This window comes from Mixophyes fleayi, chromosome 5, assembly GCF_038048845.1.
Source record: "Mixophyes fleayi isolate aMixFle1 chromosome 5, aMixFle1.hap1, whole genome shotgun sequence".
Taxonomy (NCBI): Eukaryota; Metazoa; Chordata; class Amphibia; order Anura; family Limnodynastidae; genus Mixophyes; species Mixophyes fleayi.
Window position 1 is genome coordinate 118196820 of NC_134406.1, and position 18713 is coordinate 118215532.

Here is an 18713-nt window from a genome sequence, read left to right on the forward strand (position 1 = left end):
GTTGGCAGCTCCTGTCTCCTGGACTATGTTGGACTTGGTATTATTTGTATTAGCCTTGCAGAACCTCTGACTCACCAGAGTTGCTACTATTGTACCCTTGCCTCTTCCCTCACTAGCAGGGGTTATCCTTCTGCTTCTGTTAATTGCTGCTCCTGTTCTCTGCCTATTTATGCATGCTTCCCACAGCTCACCTTTGCTGGTCATTGATGTTGTTGTCATTTTTGCTATTGTTACTGTGACAGGATGGACCGCCTATGCCACCCTGTCTGTTGTTGCTGGTAGCCGGCTGGGCTTACTTTGCCACTGTTCTCTTTCGTTATCCAAAAAGCTCCCTCTTGCCCCAGTAGGAGGGGCTTAAGCTGCTGCCACCACTGAGCTCCTTCTATGGCACTCAGAACCACGTTCCTTCTGGGTCACTGACGCTGCTAGTGTACCTCGTTGCTGGTGTACCCGGACTGGTAACTCCGGACCTCTTACTATGGATCCGGGTTGCTGTGAATCGACACCCCCTGGCCTATCACACGGACCAGGCTGCATGGGTAGAAGGCCCAGCAGTGGTACCGGAAAAGCTTGGGTCCAAACCTCAGACACAGCCGGAGATCGAATTAGATTTGGGTCTAATCTGTAGATCACAGGAATACAGCGTTATTGAAGATGTTTCCAAGCAGGTCTTTGAAGCAAGATGGTTTATTTTCTCTCACCTTAGTTGAAGGTACCAGGGTGATCAGGTCAGATGAAGTCAGAAGAATGATTACATGCTCACAGAGCTCATCTTTTATACAGTTCAGAAAAAGTCTATTTTTAGAATCAGGATATACTCTATTCACACAAACATTGATTTACATGCATTGCAAAACCACTAGTATTTATACTGAGCTATGAAATTCTTAAAAACCTTGCTGTAATTTCCTGCATCATTGAGATGCAGGAAATGGGGCAGCCCGGTTTAAATTAAACCTTCCTGTCTCTAAGTTAAACCTCACACATCAAAAGATGTAATTAACACGTGGCCTTTCATCAGACCGTTCGGAATTCATATTCACACAGAACAACAAAAGGACCCACAACAAGCCAGTTTCCCAAACCACAATACACCAAAGGCTTGGTAAACACAGGCTCATTGTGTCAGATATATGCATCAGAAATAGGCATATCCTATAGCAAGGTTAGACAAGAGACAAATTTCTTCCCTGGTCTCAGAAATAACGATTACCTATCCCACAATATAAACAATATCAAAAAATAAGTGCAAATGCAATTACATAACTAAGTGCCCTGCGCTATTTGCTTTAAATAATTTTTTACCAAAAGTTATTTAATAGTGACACAGTCACAGTTACTACACCTGTTTCCTTGGACTACTGCAGGCTACTAGCTGTCATTCCTGTTTCCTGGTGAAGACCGGGGTAACCGTTATACTCTGCGCTTCTGTTTGGCCAGACTAAGCCAGGCTAACACACGTATTTATCACCCCAGGGCTCACTTCCTGAGACAAATGTTATAACACCTGTAGACTCTCCTCTGTATTCTGTGAGTGCCCAAGTTGTTCTTCAGCTTTCAGTGGTGCATGGGAAGTTAAGGGAGATGCATAACCATGTTGGGCACTCTCTTTTGCAATAGGCATTCTAGTATGTGTGACAGCAGTAGCATGACCACTGGTAAAAAAAACTCAGACCATGCCCACTTTTTGCTACCACTCTCGGTGGTATATGGAATGTTAGCTATTTATTTTTTTTGGACAAATCAACACATTCATTTGAAACTTTTCCCTTAATAATTACATCAAGAGCTGGTGTTTTTTTTGAGATTGATAAACAGTATTTGGATTTTGAGCACATTATATTACACTTGCTGTCCACATGACCTTTTTTATTAGTAGAGGTTGAAAAAGCACTACTACTACATGTACTGGTACTGAGATGCTCCTGATCGGTAGATTGATCCATAGTTGGCAAGTGGATTAAAGCTACTTGAAGTTGAGGCTACTTGTAGTTGCCACCACACCAGGAGAGATCGTAAAAGGAGGGAATGCTATCTTACAATTTTTCTGACACCGCTCCACAATATAATTCAAATGTATATAGCTAGTTATTAATACATATAGTCAAAGAGCACCCAGTTCCCAGTTTGTTCTCCAGTAAATAGTTTAGATGTCACTGATACTGCCCCTCACACAATTGCACTCAGATTGAAACACTTGGGATTTTAAAAGCATGAAATATATTGGCTTTTTTTGTGGGGGCGGGGGGTGGGGGCTGCTAACAGTCAAACTGCACCCTGTTTTTTGTCTACTAAATAGTTCAGACTTCGGTGATACTGTCCCTGTGCTGCTTGAAATGCTTGGTTTTTATTTTGTGGGAGGGAGGTGCTGCTCAAAACCACCCTATTTAATTTCCACTAAATAGTTCAGATGCCAGTAATTCTGCCACTCGCACAATTACTTTCAGATTGAAATTCTTGTATTTCAAACACAAGAAATATATATATTTTGGGGGTGTTGCTTGGGTTCAAACAGCACCCTGTTTTTTGTCCACTAAATAGTTTAGATGTCAGTGATACTTGGATTTTAAAAGCAAGAAATATATATCTTTTTCTATGCTGCTCACAGTCATACGGCTCCCTCCTTTTTCTAGACCAAATAGTTCAGATGTCACTGATACTGACCCTTGCAGAACTGCCTTCAGAATGAAACATTTTATTGATTCAAAACTCGCGAGATCTGACATTTTACTGGAAAATAAGTTTTGCCATGTTTTTAGATCCAAATTTGGAGAAATGTTTCGAGTTCAACTTGGTACCCCAAAATTCGGATCTGTCAGATTTCTCAGAATACAAACCACTCATTTCTACTAAAAATACTGTCTACATTTGAATTGTCGGCCTAATAACACTGTCTACATTTCAATTGCTGACCTAACAATGCTATCAGTGACATGTTTGTCGACTTTCTAACCCTCTTTAAGAATCCGTCAACAGTCTGACTATCAACTTTTTGGTGTTGACAGTCTGACTGTTGACAAATTCACCGTTTCCTTATAGTACCAACCCAAGCAGAGGTTTTCACTGGAAGCAGTTGGGCAGAGTTAGGGAATTTCTTACTAACTATTGAATAGAAGAACCATAGTGATGTATTTCTATATACAGCTACCTGGCTTTCTAATGAATGCCAGGTAGCTGTATATTGGGGGAGTTAAATACATTTTTACGTTTTATGGATTGGTGAATGGCTGCAGCTTTATGAATTAATTCAGATTACATTAGGACCTGTCCCTAAAGATTTGCAAGCCGCTTCAGTTGCTTATGGATTGAGAAAGTAACACTTTCATTTTAATAGTGCATGGAATGGAATGTCAGATTTCTGCTGAACAATGTATTTAAAGTTTTGTTGCTTAGTGTCCCTTTAAATTATATAAATAAAATAGGATTCAACAAATGTGTAGCAATTTTTAAACTTGTTTTTTTTTTTTTTTAAATCCATAATGAAATTTGTCCCTGCTCCCTCATATAAATCCATAAGAGCCTTTTTGAATAGTCATCTACTAATTTTCCCAAACCTGTTCTCCTATATTTAATTTATCCCAACGTACAATGTTTCAAAATCTAGAGTGGGAATGGAGATCAGAAAGGGATGAATGAATGACAGATTGGAAAGGATGCTTGTTGAAGTTTCCTCCTCCTCTCCGATAGCAACAACCGGACCAATCAGCACAGTACTCCCTTATCCGAGCAATCAGCAATATACTGATTCTTTCATTGGAAATGGAAGTAGAATAAGAAGTGACAGATCATGCTGGGATACTTCTCCTGTATTTTATAACATCTGTTGTGAACTACAAGCCCTAGTATAACGTGCCATACTCTGGTAATATGAGGACTTGCAGTTCCACAACATCAAGTCCAAAAATGATTTGCTGTGTCTGCTCGTGCTGTCCAGCTGTTGTGGAAGTGCTAGTTCTAAAATAAATCCAACTTGTATTAATATTTGCTACATTTTTAAATATAATGTTTCACTTTTCTATTAGTTGCAAAATATAAAAAATATCTACAATTTTTATCTATAATTGGATAAATCATAAATATGTGAACAAACTATTCTGCAAATGCAAACAAGTAGAAAAATGTAAACCACTTACTTTTGTGCATTTATACCATCAATAGCTTGGATCATTCTTTCATTTACCTCCTCTTCAAACCGTTTTTTTTGGGATTTAGTTCTTGAGGGAAAGAAAAAGATTGGTTGTATTAGAATTTATTAAACATAACCTATTATGCTCTTTGGCAAAAACCATAATATTCTCCCAGTGGGATTGGGCTCCCCCTTCTTATTTACCTGTCACTCAACCTGTTGTTAATGCTTCCCATAGTCTGTGTAGAGACCACAGGCACCACAGAATATGCACAGAAAGCATTTAGAAGCAATTGGTTTTGCCATTGTAGACTAGAACAGCAGCTGAGTTACCTAGCTCCTCAGAAAGTCTTTAAGACACATAACCTTAGTAGAAACGTAAAGCTGATCATTTACTGTACTGTGGTGAGGCCAGTAGTGAACTATGGCTCAGAAACCTGGGCAATGACCACCTCTGAAGAAGAACTCTTGAGGAGATGGAACAAGAAGGTATTATGGAAAATTTTCAGCTCTGTACATAAGGGAGACTGCTGGAAAATTAGAAGGAATTATGAACTTAGGGCTCTTTAGAACAGACCATACATAGTATCTGAAATCAAAGCAAATGGGCTCAACTTTCTAGATCATGTAAAAAAAACCAGGAGAACAGGATAGTGAAAAAAGTGTGCAATGGAAACCAAGAAGGATGTCGTCAGAGAGACAGGCCCAGAACTAGTTGGCTGGATGTTATTGAGATGGATTTTAGGAAGATGGTTGCAAAAAGATGGAGCATCATAAGGAAGACATTTGTCATATGCAGGTGGCATGCATTCAATTGGTACCCAATACATGGCTTTCAACTGACATGGCCCTGCTTGTACTTTATGGGCCACGGTAATGCCGACACCATTAACATGGATACTAAAATGCCGAAACCAACAATGCTGGCATGTTTGAAATAGTGACATACATAAGAAATGACAGACCACATTACTGACAGCATGCCAGAAATGCTGACACAAGCAAATGCTGGCAGTATGACTACCGGCACTTAAAATGACGACACTCACATTGCCGGCAACAAGGGGGCAATACAAGCGGGTCTTGCGGCTATATAGCCACAGCACCCACCCCCTGTATTAAGTAAAAAACACAGTAAAATAGACAAAAAAAAAGCATGGGGGACCCGCTATAAACACTATTAACCCTAACGCTGCCAGCCTACTGCTGATTGCAGCGAAATCAGGGGGAAAAATGCATGTGGTCCCCCCGATTTCAATGCAACCAGCCATAGGCCAACCAGCAGGGGTGGATGGCACTATAGCAGTGGGACATGTAGCAGGGGGCCCCCTGTTATAATGACAACCAACCCCAGGCTGTTCAGCACTGGGCTAGATTCCCTAGGGAGTGGGGTCTGTAAAAAATTTGTACGCCCCCCCCCCCCCCGCACTCGGACTCTTCCTACGCCCCTGGGGTGGTTGGTGTAGGGTAATAATGGCACGAGGAAGTTAAAGAAAGTAAGAAAACACCATATCTGTTTGTGGAACTACAAGTCCCAGTCAGCCCAGGCTGCCAGTCTGGACATGCTGGTGCTTGCAGAACTACAAGCACCAGCATACCCATGGCAGCCAGGGCATGCTGGCACTTGGAGAACCACAAATGCCACCATGCCCCAAAAACCTGGACCCGCTGAGACATGTAGTACCCCAAAGTAAAATGTTAAATAAAAGACAACACCCTCATTATCAACACATTGGTTCAATAAAAATAACAAAACCCCAAAAATTTTAAGCAGCACCAGCTTTACTGGAGCTAGTATATCAACAGTTGTTGTCGTGTCCCTAAATGGTTGTTCTGTCCTACTGTGAAACATTTGAATAAGACTATTATTTTTAATAAGACAAAACTAGTTTTGCTGTTTAATTTGGGTTTTCTCACCTAAGAAATTACTTTGTAAAAATGCCACAATAATAAGCCCCTTTCAGGAGAATTGTTTAAGATTCACCATAAAAGTTATTGGGCTTGATTCATAAAGGAAAGTAAAGCAAAAAGAAATGAGCAACTTTTCACCTTGGCAAAACCATGTTGCATTGGAGAGGAAGTAAATTTAAAATGTGATGGTAGATTAATAATTGGGGCAAGGCTTGTTCTAGATCAACTTCAAATGTCAGTGTAAAAATAAAGCTATCAAGTATTTGTGATCTACATGAAAAAACAGCCAGTATTAAATCTTATGTGTGTCGAAGTCAAATAATTGGATAAAGTTACGTTTAACGTGCAATTGCAAATAGTACACTATGTCTAATAATGCAATCGCACGGGTAAACAACACACCCACTTACATTTACACTTACATTTGTAAATAGTACACTTGAGTCCCAACTCACATCATTTTATTAGTAAGACTTAAAGGTTATTTATACAAAGATAAATTTACATTAAAAGTATTTATGGATTGTATGGTGTTTGGTCTTATGTTAATCCACTTTTTACCAGCTGGAATCCAGTATCATCAGAGAAGTGATCGCACATAGCGATCTCTAGTTATAATTAGTATAAGAGTCAAACTCAGAAATAATTTGTTAAAAAGCTTAGTTCAAACCAGTTTTAGTTGGTTCCCTCAAGCAAGGCATGTGCTCAGCTGTTGGAGGGAGTTTCCCCCACTTTTGGACAGAGGAATCCTTTGAATTGGCCTATAACCAGCATTCTACTGGAACATCATAAACCCTGGACCAATGAAGAAAGAACTTAGTTTATCTTTGTGTACATTGTGACATCATCAGTGTTTTCTTTGTTAACCACAGTGTATATACACTAGCACCTGCTACTGAAACAGCCTCACTGACTGCAGACTTCAAGACAGAAGCTGTACCTGGATCAGGGGTGCTTGTGTAATGTATTCGATTATACTTTCTTACATTTTGGCATACCTTCTTATACTTCATCATAGTTTGCTGTAATTCTGCTATATTTTGCAATTAAATCTCTTTGTGCGTTGGAACCACATTATTCGGATTGGACAATATTTATTGGTAGCGATAATACGGACATAACATGTACAAAATAATATACTTGCACCCTTTGCATTGTAACATGGTTTTGACTAGGAGAAAATGTACTCATTTTTTGCCTTTCTTTTGTTAATGAATCCGGACCATTGTGTTTATCTAGTTATTACTGGGTTAAAGGATTATTACAACCTAACCTAAAAATGCTGCTTTGAGAGGAATAAGGCAAGGTCTTCAGTTTTTATTATTTCCAAATTTAGTTCTGCAGCACTCTTACTTCTCATGGCAATTAGTGGTCTACAATTATAATTATCTTAACAATTTTACATTAAAGGCATAATATCTGTAGTGTAAAAAAATTCAGACATATAGATTAAGAAAAAATTTGCTTGAGGTACATATGCGGTGGCTAAGTGGTTAGCACTTCTGCCTCACGGCGCTGGGGTCATGAGTTCCATTCCCGACCATGGCCTTAACTGTGTGGAGTCTGTATGTTCTCCTTGTGTTTGTGTGGGTTTCCTCTGGGTGCTCCGGTTTCCTCCCACACTCTAAAAACATACTAGTAGGTTAATTGGCTGCTTTCAAATTTGACCCTAGTCTCTCTCTTTCTCTGTCTGTGTGTGTATGTTAGGGAATTTAGACTGTAAGCTCAAAATGGGTAGGGACTGATGTGAATGAGTTCTCTGTACAGCGCTGTGGAATCAGTGGTGCTATATAAATAAATGATGATGATTGCAACATGGGCACACTGCAGTTAATGCACACACAAACAATATCTTGCTTTTGTTTGCTTTCTATTGTCAGGAAGGCAAAGTAATTCATAAGTTCTTTGCAATTGCTCTGTTTAATTGCAGACACACCTTGTCAGTCTGCAGCTTGCAATGGAAACGAAGCTTTTTAAACCACTTCAAAATATGTATGCTAAATTAGACTCTTTACTATGATTTTATTACACATATGTCCTATACCTGTATCTCTTTAATTCAGGTACAAATGAGTAACTCTGTTTGCAGCCTTTCTCTGCAGATTGCCAGCTAAATACCTAACTCTTTTAGAAGTCTGTAGCCCATTTTGTGGGGAGACATTCTTTTTTCACGTTTGCATACTTTTGTTCCTCGGAAGAAACAGGATAGGATTTTCTACTCCATTCTTCTCCTGCGATAAGACTGCATCTAAGCCGACACCAGAGGCATTGGTTAGGAGGAAGAACCTCTGGGTAAAGTCAGGTGATTGTAGAACAGGGGCAAATGCAGGATTTAGAAGGGGGGGTTTCTGCCCCCACCCCCCCGAAAAAAAAAAAAAAAAGAGCGAGAGAGAGCTGCTCCATTTCAGCAAGTCTGAATTCTACAGCAGCCGCGGCCGTGTCAAGAAGCAAGAAGCATCCGCGACAGTGCTGTATTATACTACAATACAGCACTGCCGCGGACGCTTCTTTGACAGCGCCGCGGCTGCTGTACAGTACTGTTGGTTCCCGGAGGGGAGGGGTTTCTGGAGAACCAGAAACCCCCCCTGCGTGCACCACTGTAGAACTGGATATGAATAGAGGACTAAGTGAAGGTCTGACCAAGCAGTCTCTGCAGAGTCAACCAAGGTTAATCTAGCTGGACAACTTTTCTTTAACATGTTCGTAAATGGTGCAGCTTTAGTGGCGAAACGGCTTACTAATCAACTGTAGTATCCTACTAAGCCTAGAAATGTTCTTAACTGCAATTCTATATAGTGGTGTGGACGCCGCAGGTAAAGTGTTTAGACACTTAACCTGCAGGGTCCAAATATTGCCGCTTTAAATTAACCTTCATCTAGATCGCACTGACGTGAAAGGGAAGTGCCCGAGTCCTGTGTGTTTGGAATCACTGTCTGTCAGCATGCTGCTTCCATCGGATATGTGGACGTTCGGTTTTCAGGGAAGTCTCTTTATTTTCTAGTCGTTTTTCTCACATTTTGGATTTTTTTGGTAGGAATAAAGCGTATCAGATTTTTCAGCAGCTTTAATACGTACCAAACCACTTTAAAATACCTAGGCAGTATATAAATAAATCTTGATGCTCATAGATGAAGGTGGCCTGTACCATACTACAAAACTTCAAAGACTGCGCACAATACATTTTGAATGTTACAGGGCATTCATCATCATTAGACAGACATCATTGGATGGACATTGGCATGAATGAATAGAGTTAGATATTTATAAAAGTAAATATGCACTTCTCAATTGGCAGAGCATTCATCATTAGCCAAGAGCGGAGATACAAGTAAGGTAGATCTGTTCTGTAATGCTGCCCTTCTGAATCAAATAAGGAAATGCATGAATATATTTATGGGGAGGTCTGAAGAATTAGTCCCCGGGGCAAGCTTCGTCCAACCGCTCTGTAAAGGGCATTGCCCGAGACTTGCAGCGGAGATGGTCCCATGTATACAAATCTGGAATGTATATAAATAAAATGTATATACTCTATTAGTGAAATGTAAGAAATATGTAAAACGGACAGTTCAGGTAGGCCAACAGTTGCCTTTCCTACACATGTAAGTGTCACATATTCCTGGCTGAGAATCACCTGTGGATATTAGCGCTGCTACCCAAGAAGACGCGGAGTCGAACACAACACTGGTCTTCACCAGGGACCTCTGCAAGGGTGTTTGGGATTTGCTGCAAGTGAATTGCAGGTCGCGGCCCTCCAAGGAAGCTACCTGCGGGGTGAGCGGTGAACAATCGTAGTCGAACAGACAGTAGTCGTAACTGTGCTGGCAAGCAAAATACAGAGAGTAGATCAAAGCGAAGTCAGGGAGCCAGGAGTCAAAACCAGGAAGCCGGAACAGACCAGAGAGAGAATCCAAAGCAATGTCAGGACAAGTCGGTTCGATACACGGGAGGTCAGGCAGGAGGCTGTAGTACTCACTGTTATGCCTTCAGCAGTTATGTATTTATATATGTATGTATTCTGTGTAAACTCCATCTACTGGTCAGCTTGGTATTAACTTAAATTGAACTCTCAGAGCCTCTGTAGTTTATTCACCAAAGCACCATGGGTAGCTAGGGCCTCCATTGTAGATATTACATGCTAGAAGCAAGAGGTGCAGTATATCTCTCCCCTTAGCATAGCATCAATGGTAAGATTGCTCCCTAGTTATGCACTTTTGTCATGTGTTTTCATGTTTGCATTACAATACATTTGTTCATGTTGTAAATGTATTTCCTTATTTCTGTATTACAGTTTTACCACTTGAATTATAACATTCTTAACTATTTGAATAAACAACATTAAAGTAGGAGTGGTTATGCTGTCTGTCTGCTTATATTCAGGCTAAAGAGAAGAATATAGTGAAGACAGAACAGTAAAACATTGGCTGTCAGCAAGTGGAACACATATATTCTGATTAACAGACCTGCTACACTGCCAACTCAGTTATCTGCATAGGACAACTGCAGTTTCTACACAGTCTGCAACACAGTGGCCACTCAGCAAGAGGAGAACAGCCACTTGACTTCACAGAAACCTACAAATTGTCAGTGCAGCCATCCTGATTCAGCAATAAAGCAGTTCCTGCATAGTCAAGCACCTACCTCTCAACATCATGTCACAGAAAACGACACCTTCATACAAAACAAGGTCTCAAACCTGTGGTTCCTCAAAACCTTCATCCGTCACCAACGGAGCCATCATTGCCCACGCAAAAGCTGTAGGCGCGAAAGTACGCTCCAACTTTGCAGAGCAAGAAATGCAATTGAAAATAGAGAAATCACGTTTGGAGGCAGAGAAATCATGTCAGGAGGCTATTATGGAAAAGCTTGCTGCAGAAAAGGAATCCATAGCTGTCATTGCTGAAGCAGACTTCTTGGAGACTGCAGATCGCCCAGATATAAAAGGCACCATCAATGTACTTGACTCAGAGCTAGGATCCCAAGATCCACTGCAACGCACATCGAAATATGTCCATCAAGTCTCCAAAATGAGTAGCAACCCTCCAGAAGCACAAGGTATGCAAACAGACTTTATCAGTGAAAAAAGTCTAACACGCTGTGCAGTGCAACCACATGTAAACAACAAACCGCAAATTTACAAGCAAGAGAATTCTACACAAGGTGAAACCACGAGGGACATCCCTCCCCCACTCCAAGAGTTTGAGTCTATAAACTACAACAAAGGCAGCGCCTCCTGCAGACAAAAGTGGTATGACACAAGCCGGCTGGAAACAGACAATCCTAGCAGGTATGACCTCACACCACTTGCTCACTATGTTCATACACCGACAGCACATCCTAGAGCCAACCAGGACACACTAGACTTTGCCAAGTTTCTTGCATGACGAGAGCTAGTAACACAAGGACTTTCAAAGTTTAATGATCGACCTGAGAGCTTCAGAGCTTGGCGATCCTCCTTCCTAAATGCAATCAGAGGCTTAGACCTTTCATATAGTGAGGAGATAGACCTCTTAATTAAATGGCTTGGAAATGAGTCTGTTGAACATGCTAAAAGGATCAGAGCAATTAATATAAACTACCCAGAGTCTGGCCTTAAAATGATCTGGGATAGACTTGAGGAATGTTATGGCTCACCAGAAGCAATAAAAGGTGCACTATTCAAAAGAATTGATGATTTCCCTAGATTACCTAACAAGGGCTACCAGAGACTTCGAGAACTGAGTGACTTATTAATGGAACTTCAAGTAGCCAAGTCTGAAGGAGACTTACCAGAACTTGCCTACCTTGACACAGCCAGAGGCATTAACCCCATAGTTCAAAAGCTACCTTACAATCTGCAGGAACAATGGGTCACCCATGGCTCCAAATACAAAACAGCGGAACAATGTGCCATTTCCCCCATTCTCTGTTTTCGTGGACTTTGTACACCAGCTAGCTAAGGTCAGAAACGATCCTAGTTTTGCCTTTACCCTATCAGGTGCTACCCCAATACTACCTAGCCCACGCAAAACATCAGTTGCAGTTCACAAGACTAATGTGTATCCTCCAGATTCCTTCCACAGGTCTTCCAGATATATCAGTAAAGAGTCTAAAGACAAGGATCCTAGAAACAGTGTCCTCTACATCGGAGACCCCATCCTCTCCTGAAATGCAGAACCTTCAGAGAGAATTCCCTGGAGAACCGCAAAGCCTTCCTTCGAGAAAACGACATCTGCTACAAGTGCTGCTCTTCAACATCCCACTTCGCCAAGGACTGTAAGGTTAGTGTCAACTGCACAGAGTGCAACAGCACAGATCACAACACAGCTCTACACCCTGGGCCTCCCCCATGGACTTTATTACACAGTCAAAGTGACACTGAGCATGGCGGGGGAGCACAGTGGAGAGGGAAGGCACACTACTACAGTCACACCAGAGATCACTTCACAATGTACTGAAGTCTGTAAAGAAGCCATAAGCGGCAGATCTTGTTCCAAAATCTGTTTAGTAAGAGTCTACCCAAAGGGCCAGCCAGACAAAGCTGTCAAACTCTATGCAATCCTAGACGATCAAAGTAACAAGTCTCTAGCCAGATCAACCTTCTTTGAAATCTTTAGTATCAAAGGCCCCAACACTCCTTACTCCTTTAAATACTTGTGCAGGGAGTTTTGAGACAACAGGGAGGAGAGCTTCTGGCTATCAAGTCGAGTCCATGGACGGAAAGACTTGTCTTCCCTTACCAACTATCACTGAGTGCAACCAGATCCCAGATAACTGGTCTGAAATTTCTACACCAGATGCAGCTATTCATCATGCACACTTGAAACGTATAGCACACCTGTTACCAGAACTGGACCCTCAAGCCCAGATAGTTCTACTCATAGGGAGAGATATCTTAGGGGTCCACAAAGTCAGAAGCCAGATCAACGGTCTATACAATGCACCTTATGCTCAACGACTAGATCTGGGATGGGTCATAATAGGAGATGTATGTCTGGGAAACGTACACAGACCATCTTCTGTTAACAGCATGCTTACCCATACCTTGGGAAATGGACGTCCTTCTATTTTTCAACCATGTCACAATCGCTTTCTCATAAAAGAATTGCCACACTGTCCTGTCATAGACTCCTCCAGTAAAAATCACGTCTGTGACAACTACCAAGATCATCTAGGGTGCACAGTCTTCCAAAGATCACAGAAGGATGATCAGGTGGCAATGTCAATTGAGGACAAACAATTCTTAGAAATGATGCAGAATGGACTAGTCAAAGATGAGGCAAACAGCTGGGTTGCACCTCTACCCTTTAGAACCCACAGACCTCGCCTACCTAACAACAGAGAACAAGTACTTAAACGCTTCTCTTCACTTAAGCATAACTTTCACAGGAAACCAGAGATGAGAGATCACTTCTTCTCTTTCATGAACAAAATATTTGAGAATGGCCATGCTGAGATAGCTCCCATCCTCAAAGATACAGAGGAATGCTGGTACCTACCTATGTTTGGAGTATATCACCCCAAGAAACCAGGTCAGATCAGAGTCGTGTTTGATTCCAGTGCCAAGTTTGAAGGCATCTCCTTAAATGATGTTCTGTTGACAGGACCAGATCTTAACAACAAACTTCTCGGAGTACTTATGCGCTTCCGAAAGGATGCTATCACCTTCACTGCTGATATTCAACAAATGTTCCATTGTTTCCACGTAAGTGAAAAAGACAGGAATTTCTTAAGATTCCTTTGGTTCAGAGACAATGACCCTTCTAAAGACATTGCAGAGTACCGCATGAGGGTACACATCTTTGGTAACAGCCCTTCTCCTGCAGTTGCCATCTATGGACTCAGACATTCAGCTCATGAGGGTGAACAAGAGTACGGTTCAGATGTTAGACAGCTTGTAGAAAAGGACTTCTACGTGGATGATTGTTTAAAATCTTTACCAACAGATAAGACTGCGGTCAGCCTCCTCAAAAGAGCTCAGGAAATGCTTCTCTGCTCAAATCTCAGGCTTCACAAAATAGCTTCTAACAGCAGAGTAGTGATGGAAGCCTTTCCTTCTCAAGACCATACTAGTGATTTAAAGGATTTAGATTTAATAACTGATTCTCCACCAGCTCAACGTAGCCTTGGGCTCTTATGGGACTTAAAATCTGATTCCTTCACCTTCCAAGTGAACAATGAGGAAAAGCCCTTCACTCGCAGAGGTGTCTTGTCTGCTATAAACAGCTTGTATGACCCCTTAGGATTTGCAGCTCCTGTCACTATCCAAGGTAAAACCCTGCTCAGAGACCTAACCTGCGAGTCAACTGACTGGGATGCCCCACTGCCTACACAGAAAAAGTATCAGTGGGAAGAGTGGAAGAACTCCCTATCTGCCTTAACTAACCTTTATATTGCACGTCCATATGCTCCTGTGCCTTCTACAGAGATACAGAACCAGAGACTGTGTGTATTCTCTGATGCTTCAGTTAAAGCAATAGCAGCTGTTACATATCTTAAAACTGTGGACATAAAAGGACAATGACATATTGGGTTTGCTATGGGAAAAGCAAAGTTAGCACCACAACCAGAGCACACCGTACCCAGACTGGAACTTTGTGCTGCAGTACTAGCTGTTGAGTTAGCTGAACTCATTACATCTGAGTTGCCTATTGAGCTTGCAGAAGCAGAATTCTACACAGACAGTAAAGTAGTGTTAGGCTACATTAACAATGAGACCAGACGATTTCATGTTTATGTCAGCAATCGAGTGCTACGGATTAGGAGATCTACCAATCCAAAACAGTGGCACTATGTATCTACTGTTCACAATGTTGCAGACCACGCTACAAGAGCTGTCACAGCCAATCTCCTTAAAGACACTTCATGGCTCACAGGACCTGAATTCCTGTACAAAGCAGATTGGAACAATCCAGAAAGTCACACATTTGAGCTAGTAGACGCAGACTCAGATGTTGAAATCCGTACACAAGTGACTACAATCCATACCACAATTTCAGATTGTCAATTGGAGCCTCACATATTTCAAAGGTTCTCAACTTGGAAATCACTTATCAGAGCTTTTACTTGCCTAACCCACATAGCTCGGTCATTTAAAAATGCCACACCTGTAAATGCAAATGGATGTAAGGGTTGGCATCACTGTCAAAATACTTACATAGTAACAGAGACACAACAATCCAAGAACCTCATTATCCGTGTTGTGCAACATCAAGCCTATACTAGAGAGATTGACTGTATTACCAGTGGAAAACCTATTCTTAGAGACATAGTCCTGAAGAAGCTAGACCCATTCCTCGACAAGCATAATTTGCAAAGAGTAGGAGGTCGCCTTGAAGAAGCAAACTTAGGTTTCAATGAGAAACATCCATTAATCATTCCTGGAAGTCACCACGTTACTTCTTTAATTGTGCAACACTATCACAATGAAGTCAAACATCAGGGACGATTATTTACCGAAGGGGCTCTACGATCAGCTGGGTTCTGGATTATTGGAGCAAAACGACGTGTAAGTTACCTAATTTTCAAATGTATCACTTGTCGCAGACTTCGTGGTACTTCTCAAACTCAGAAAATGGGCAATCTTCCAGCAGACAGGCTTAGTACAGAACCTTCCTTTTCTAACGTTGGTCTTGATGTTTTTGGTCCCTGGACTGTCAAAACCCGACATACTAGAGGTGCGAATGCAAGCAGTAAGCGCTGGGCAGTTGTATTCACCTGTATGGCTATCAGAGCTGTTCATATTGAAGTCATAGAATCAATGGACACTTCAAGCTTCATTAATGCTCTTAGACGTTTCATTGCCATCCGTGGTCCTATAAAACACATCAGCTCTGACAGAGGCACTAACTTCGTTGGAGCAGCCAAAGAACTACAAAGTTGCTCGAACATCGACAAGAAAGGTGTGCAGAGATACCTTAGTGAACAGGGTTGTGCATGGACCTTCAACCCACCTCATTCTTCTCGTATGGGAGGGACCTGGGAAAGAATGATCGGCATAATTCGTAGAATCCTTGATTCCATCTTCTTACAAGTAGGAACTGCAAGACTCACTCACGAGTGCTTAACAACCTTCATGGCTGAAGTATCAACTATTGTCAATGCTAGACCTCTGACTTCAGTTTCTAATGACCCAGAAGACCCATTCCTGCTTACTCCTGCTAATCTTCTAACCCAGAAAACTGGGACTATCCATGCTCCTCCTGGAGAGTTCAACACCAAAGACTTATATAAACGTCAATGGAGGCAAGTACAAAGTCTTGCAAACACCTTCTGGGACAGGTGGAAGAGACAGTACATCTCTACGTTGCAATCAAGGGACAATTGGCAAGTTGCCAAACCTAACTTAAAACCTGGTGACGTTGTGCTCGCCAGAGATTGTCAATCACAGCGTAATGAGTGGCCTTTAAGTCTTGTCACCAAACATTCCCAAGTAAAGATGGGAAGGTCCGTAAGGTCGAGGTCAAGATTTGCAAGCACGGAGAGACTAAGTTATTTCTTAGACCAGTATCTGAGCTAATCTTGTTGTTACCTTCGGAGGACTTAAGTGGTGGCATCAATTGATACCAGGCGGGGTGTGTTATGCCTTCAGCAGTTATGTATTTATATATGTATGTATTCTGTGTAAACTCCATCTTGTCACTCACCGGACCGTGAGTGCCTCTGAGCTGGTGCGTGGCTCCCTAGCCTTCCTGCCGGCACCTATCCTGAACCGCGGCCGTTCGCCATCCTGATGGTCTGCGCATGCGCAGTTCCCAAGAACTCTTATGACTGTTGCTTTTAATCCAAATTGGTTGATCAGGCAACTCCCTATTTAAGGCACCTGTGTGCATTACCTCATGGCCTGATCTTGGATTCTCATTCCCTGTGAGTCTCTGAAGGTGTTCCCTGTGTTCTACTAGTGTCTTCAGTTTCCTGCTGATTCCTGATCTACTCATCGCTGGTTTCCATACCCGCTACTATCTCCTGTGTACTACTAGTGTCTTCAGTTCCTGTGGATTCCCTGTGCTACTCATCGCTGGTTTCCATACCTGCTACAGTCTCCTGTTTCCTGCTTGTGTCCTCAGCTGGACTCTGATTACTGGATCTACTCACCTGTGGTTCTTACACTCGTCTCTGCCGTCCAGTGTCTATGCAGTTCCTGCATCTCCCTGTGGACAGACTGTTCTACTGAATAGCGGTATGCCTATCTGTTATTGACTTTCTACGTTTACTCTGCATATCCGCTAGGACAAGTTTCCACGCTCAGCAGCGGTATCCATACCCGCTATAGACTGTTATTGTTACGCTGCATACCTGTTTGGAATTAACTGTACTACTCAGTCGTTATATGCATAACTGTGATTGACTATCCATTATTGGCCTGCATATCTGTGCTGAGCAAGTCTCTATCAAGCAGCGCCACACATACCGTTATATAGACTTTGTTGGATACGCTGCATACCTATTGGGATCAAGTTCCTCTGTGCTCTCTGTGTCTGCATCCTATTATCTTTGTATGCTTCCGCTCATCAACACTTGTACACATCCTCACCTATTAAGCAGTGGTACAAATTGCTATACGCAGACCACTGACTTCCCCGCTACCTACCTGCACCTGGTCAAGTCTTCTCACTATAAGCAGTGGTACAATTTGCTATACGCAGACCACTGACTTCCCCGTTACCTACCTACCTGCACCTGGACAATTCTTCTCACCATAAGCAGTGGTACAACTTGCTGTACGCAGACCACTGACTTCCCTGTTACCTCCCTGCATCTACTCACGTCCATCCTGATCTCCGTGTTCAAATCTGCCTTTCCTCTATATCAGCTAGTCGCTGATTCATTGACCCAAGATTGCTGCAAGTCACTGACTTTCCTATTATTTATTGGCATTCTCTCTCCATCTGCTGTGATATTTGTTCCGCTAGTCACCCTGCTACCAGAGGACTGTTGTGTGAACTTCACTACCCTGGTAAGCCCAGTCATCTGGTGAAATCCTGGGCAAGACTCCTAGTGCCCGTGACAGTAAGATCAGGCCATGACAGACCCAGGATTGGAACCAACAGCTAAAGAGATGCTGCAGTATCTGGTCACCCGTATGGAACAACAAGATGTTAGCCAACAACATTTGTTGAAATTTTGTCAGGCTTTAGCCTCCCAAGGAACCCCGTGCAAAATGTAGCAGCAACCGTTGAGCTTCCAGTGTCTCCATCACCTTCCCCAGTGCCATCCCAGGTGTCCATCGCTTCCACGCTACACCTGCCTACTCCTTCTAAATATGATGGCGATCCTAAAACCTGTAGGGGCTTTCTTAATCAATGCTCCGTTCATTTTGAACTTCAACCTCATAACTTCTCTACTCATCGTTCCAAAGTGGCCTACCTCATCTCTTTGTTTTCCGGACAGGCTCTCGCATGGGCCTCCCCTCTGTGGGAAAGAAATGACCCTTTATTGCAAAATAGTGCCTTGTTTATTTCTACGTTTCGAAGTATTTTTGACGAACCTGATCGTGTTATCTCTGCAGCTTCCAGTATCCTCCGACTACGCCAAGGATCTTGGACTGTAGCTCAGTATGTCATTCAATTTCGGATACTTGCCTCTGAACTTCAGTGGAACACTGAGGCACTGATCGCCGCCTTCTGGCAGGGGCTTTCCGATAAAATTAAAGACGCACTGACCTCTCAAGAGTTACCCTCCTCCTTGGATGATTTGATTT

At 42.2% G+C, this 18713-nt stretch overlaps 1 protein-coding gene across 1 annotated transcript in view; it reads right to left on the reverse strand.

The window, feature by feature from the left end:
- The window catches only part of ADCY2 (adenylate cyclase 2), a 1242889-nt gene that overhangs the window by 441839 nt on the left and 782337 nt on the right, over positions 1-18713 (reverse strand). The window contains exon 12 of the mRNA XM_075212755.1: positions 4134-4214. Within this exon, the coding sequence (XP_075068856.1) occupies positions 4134-4214 (81 nt within the window). The remainder of the gene's footprint in view (positions 1-4133; positions 4215-18713) is intronic.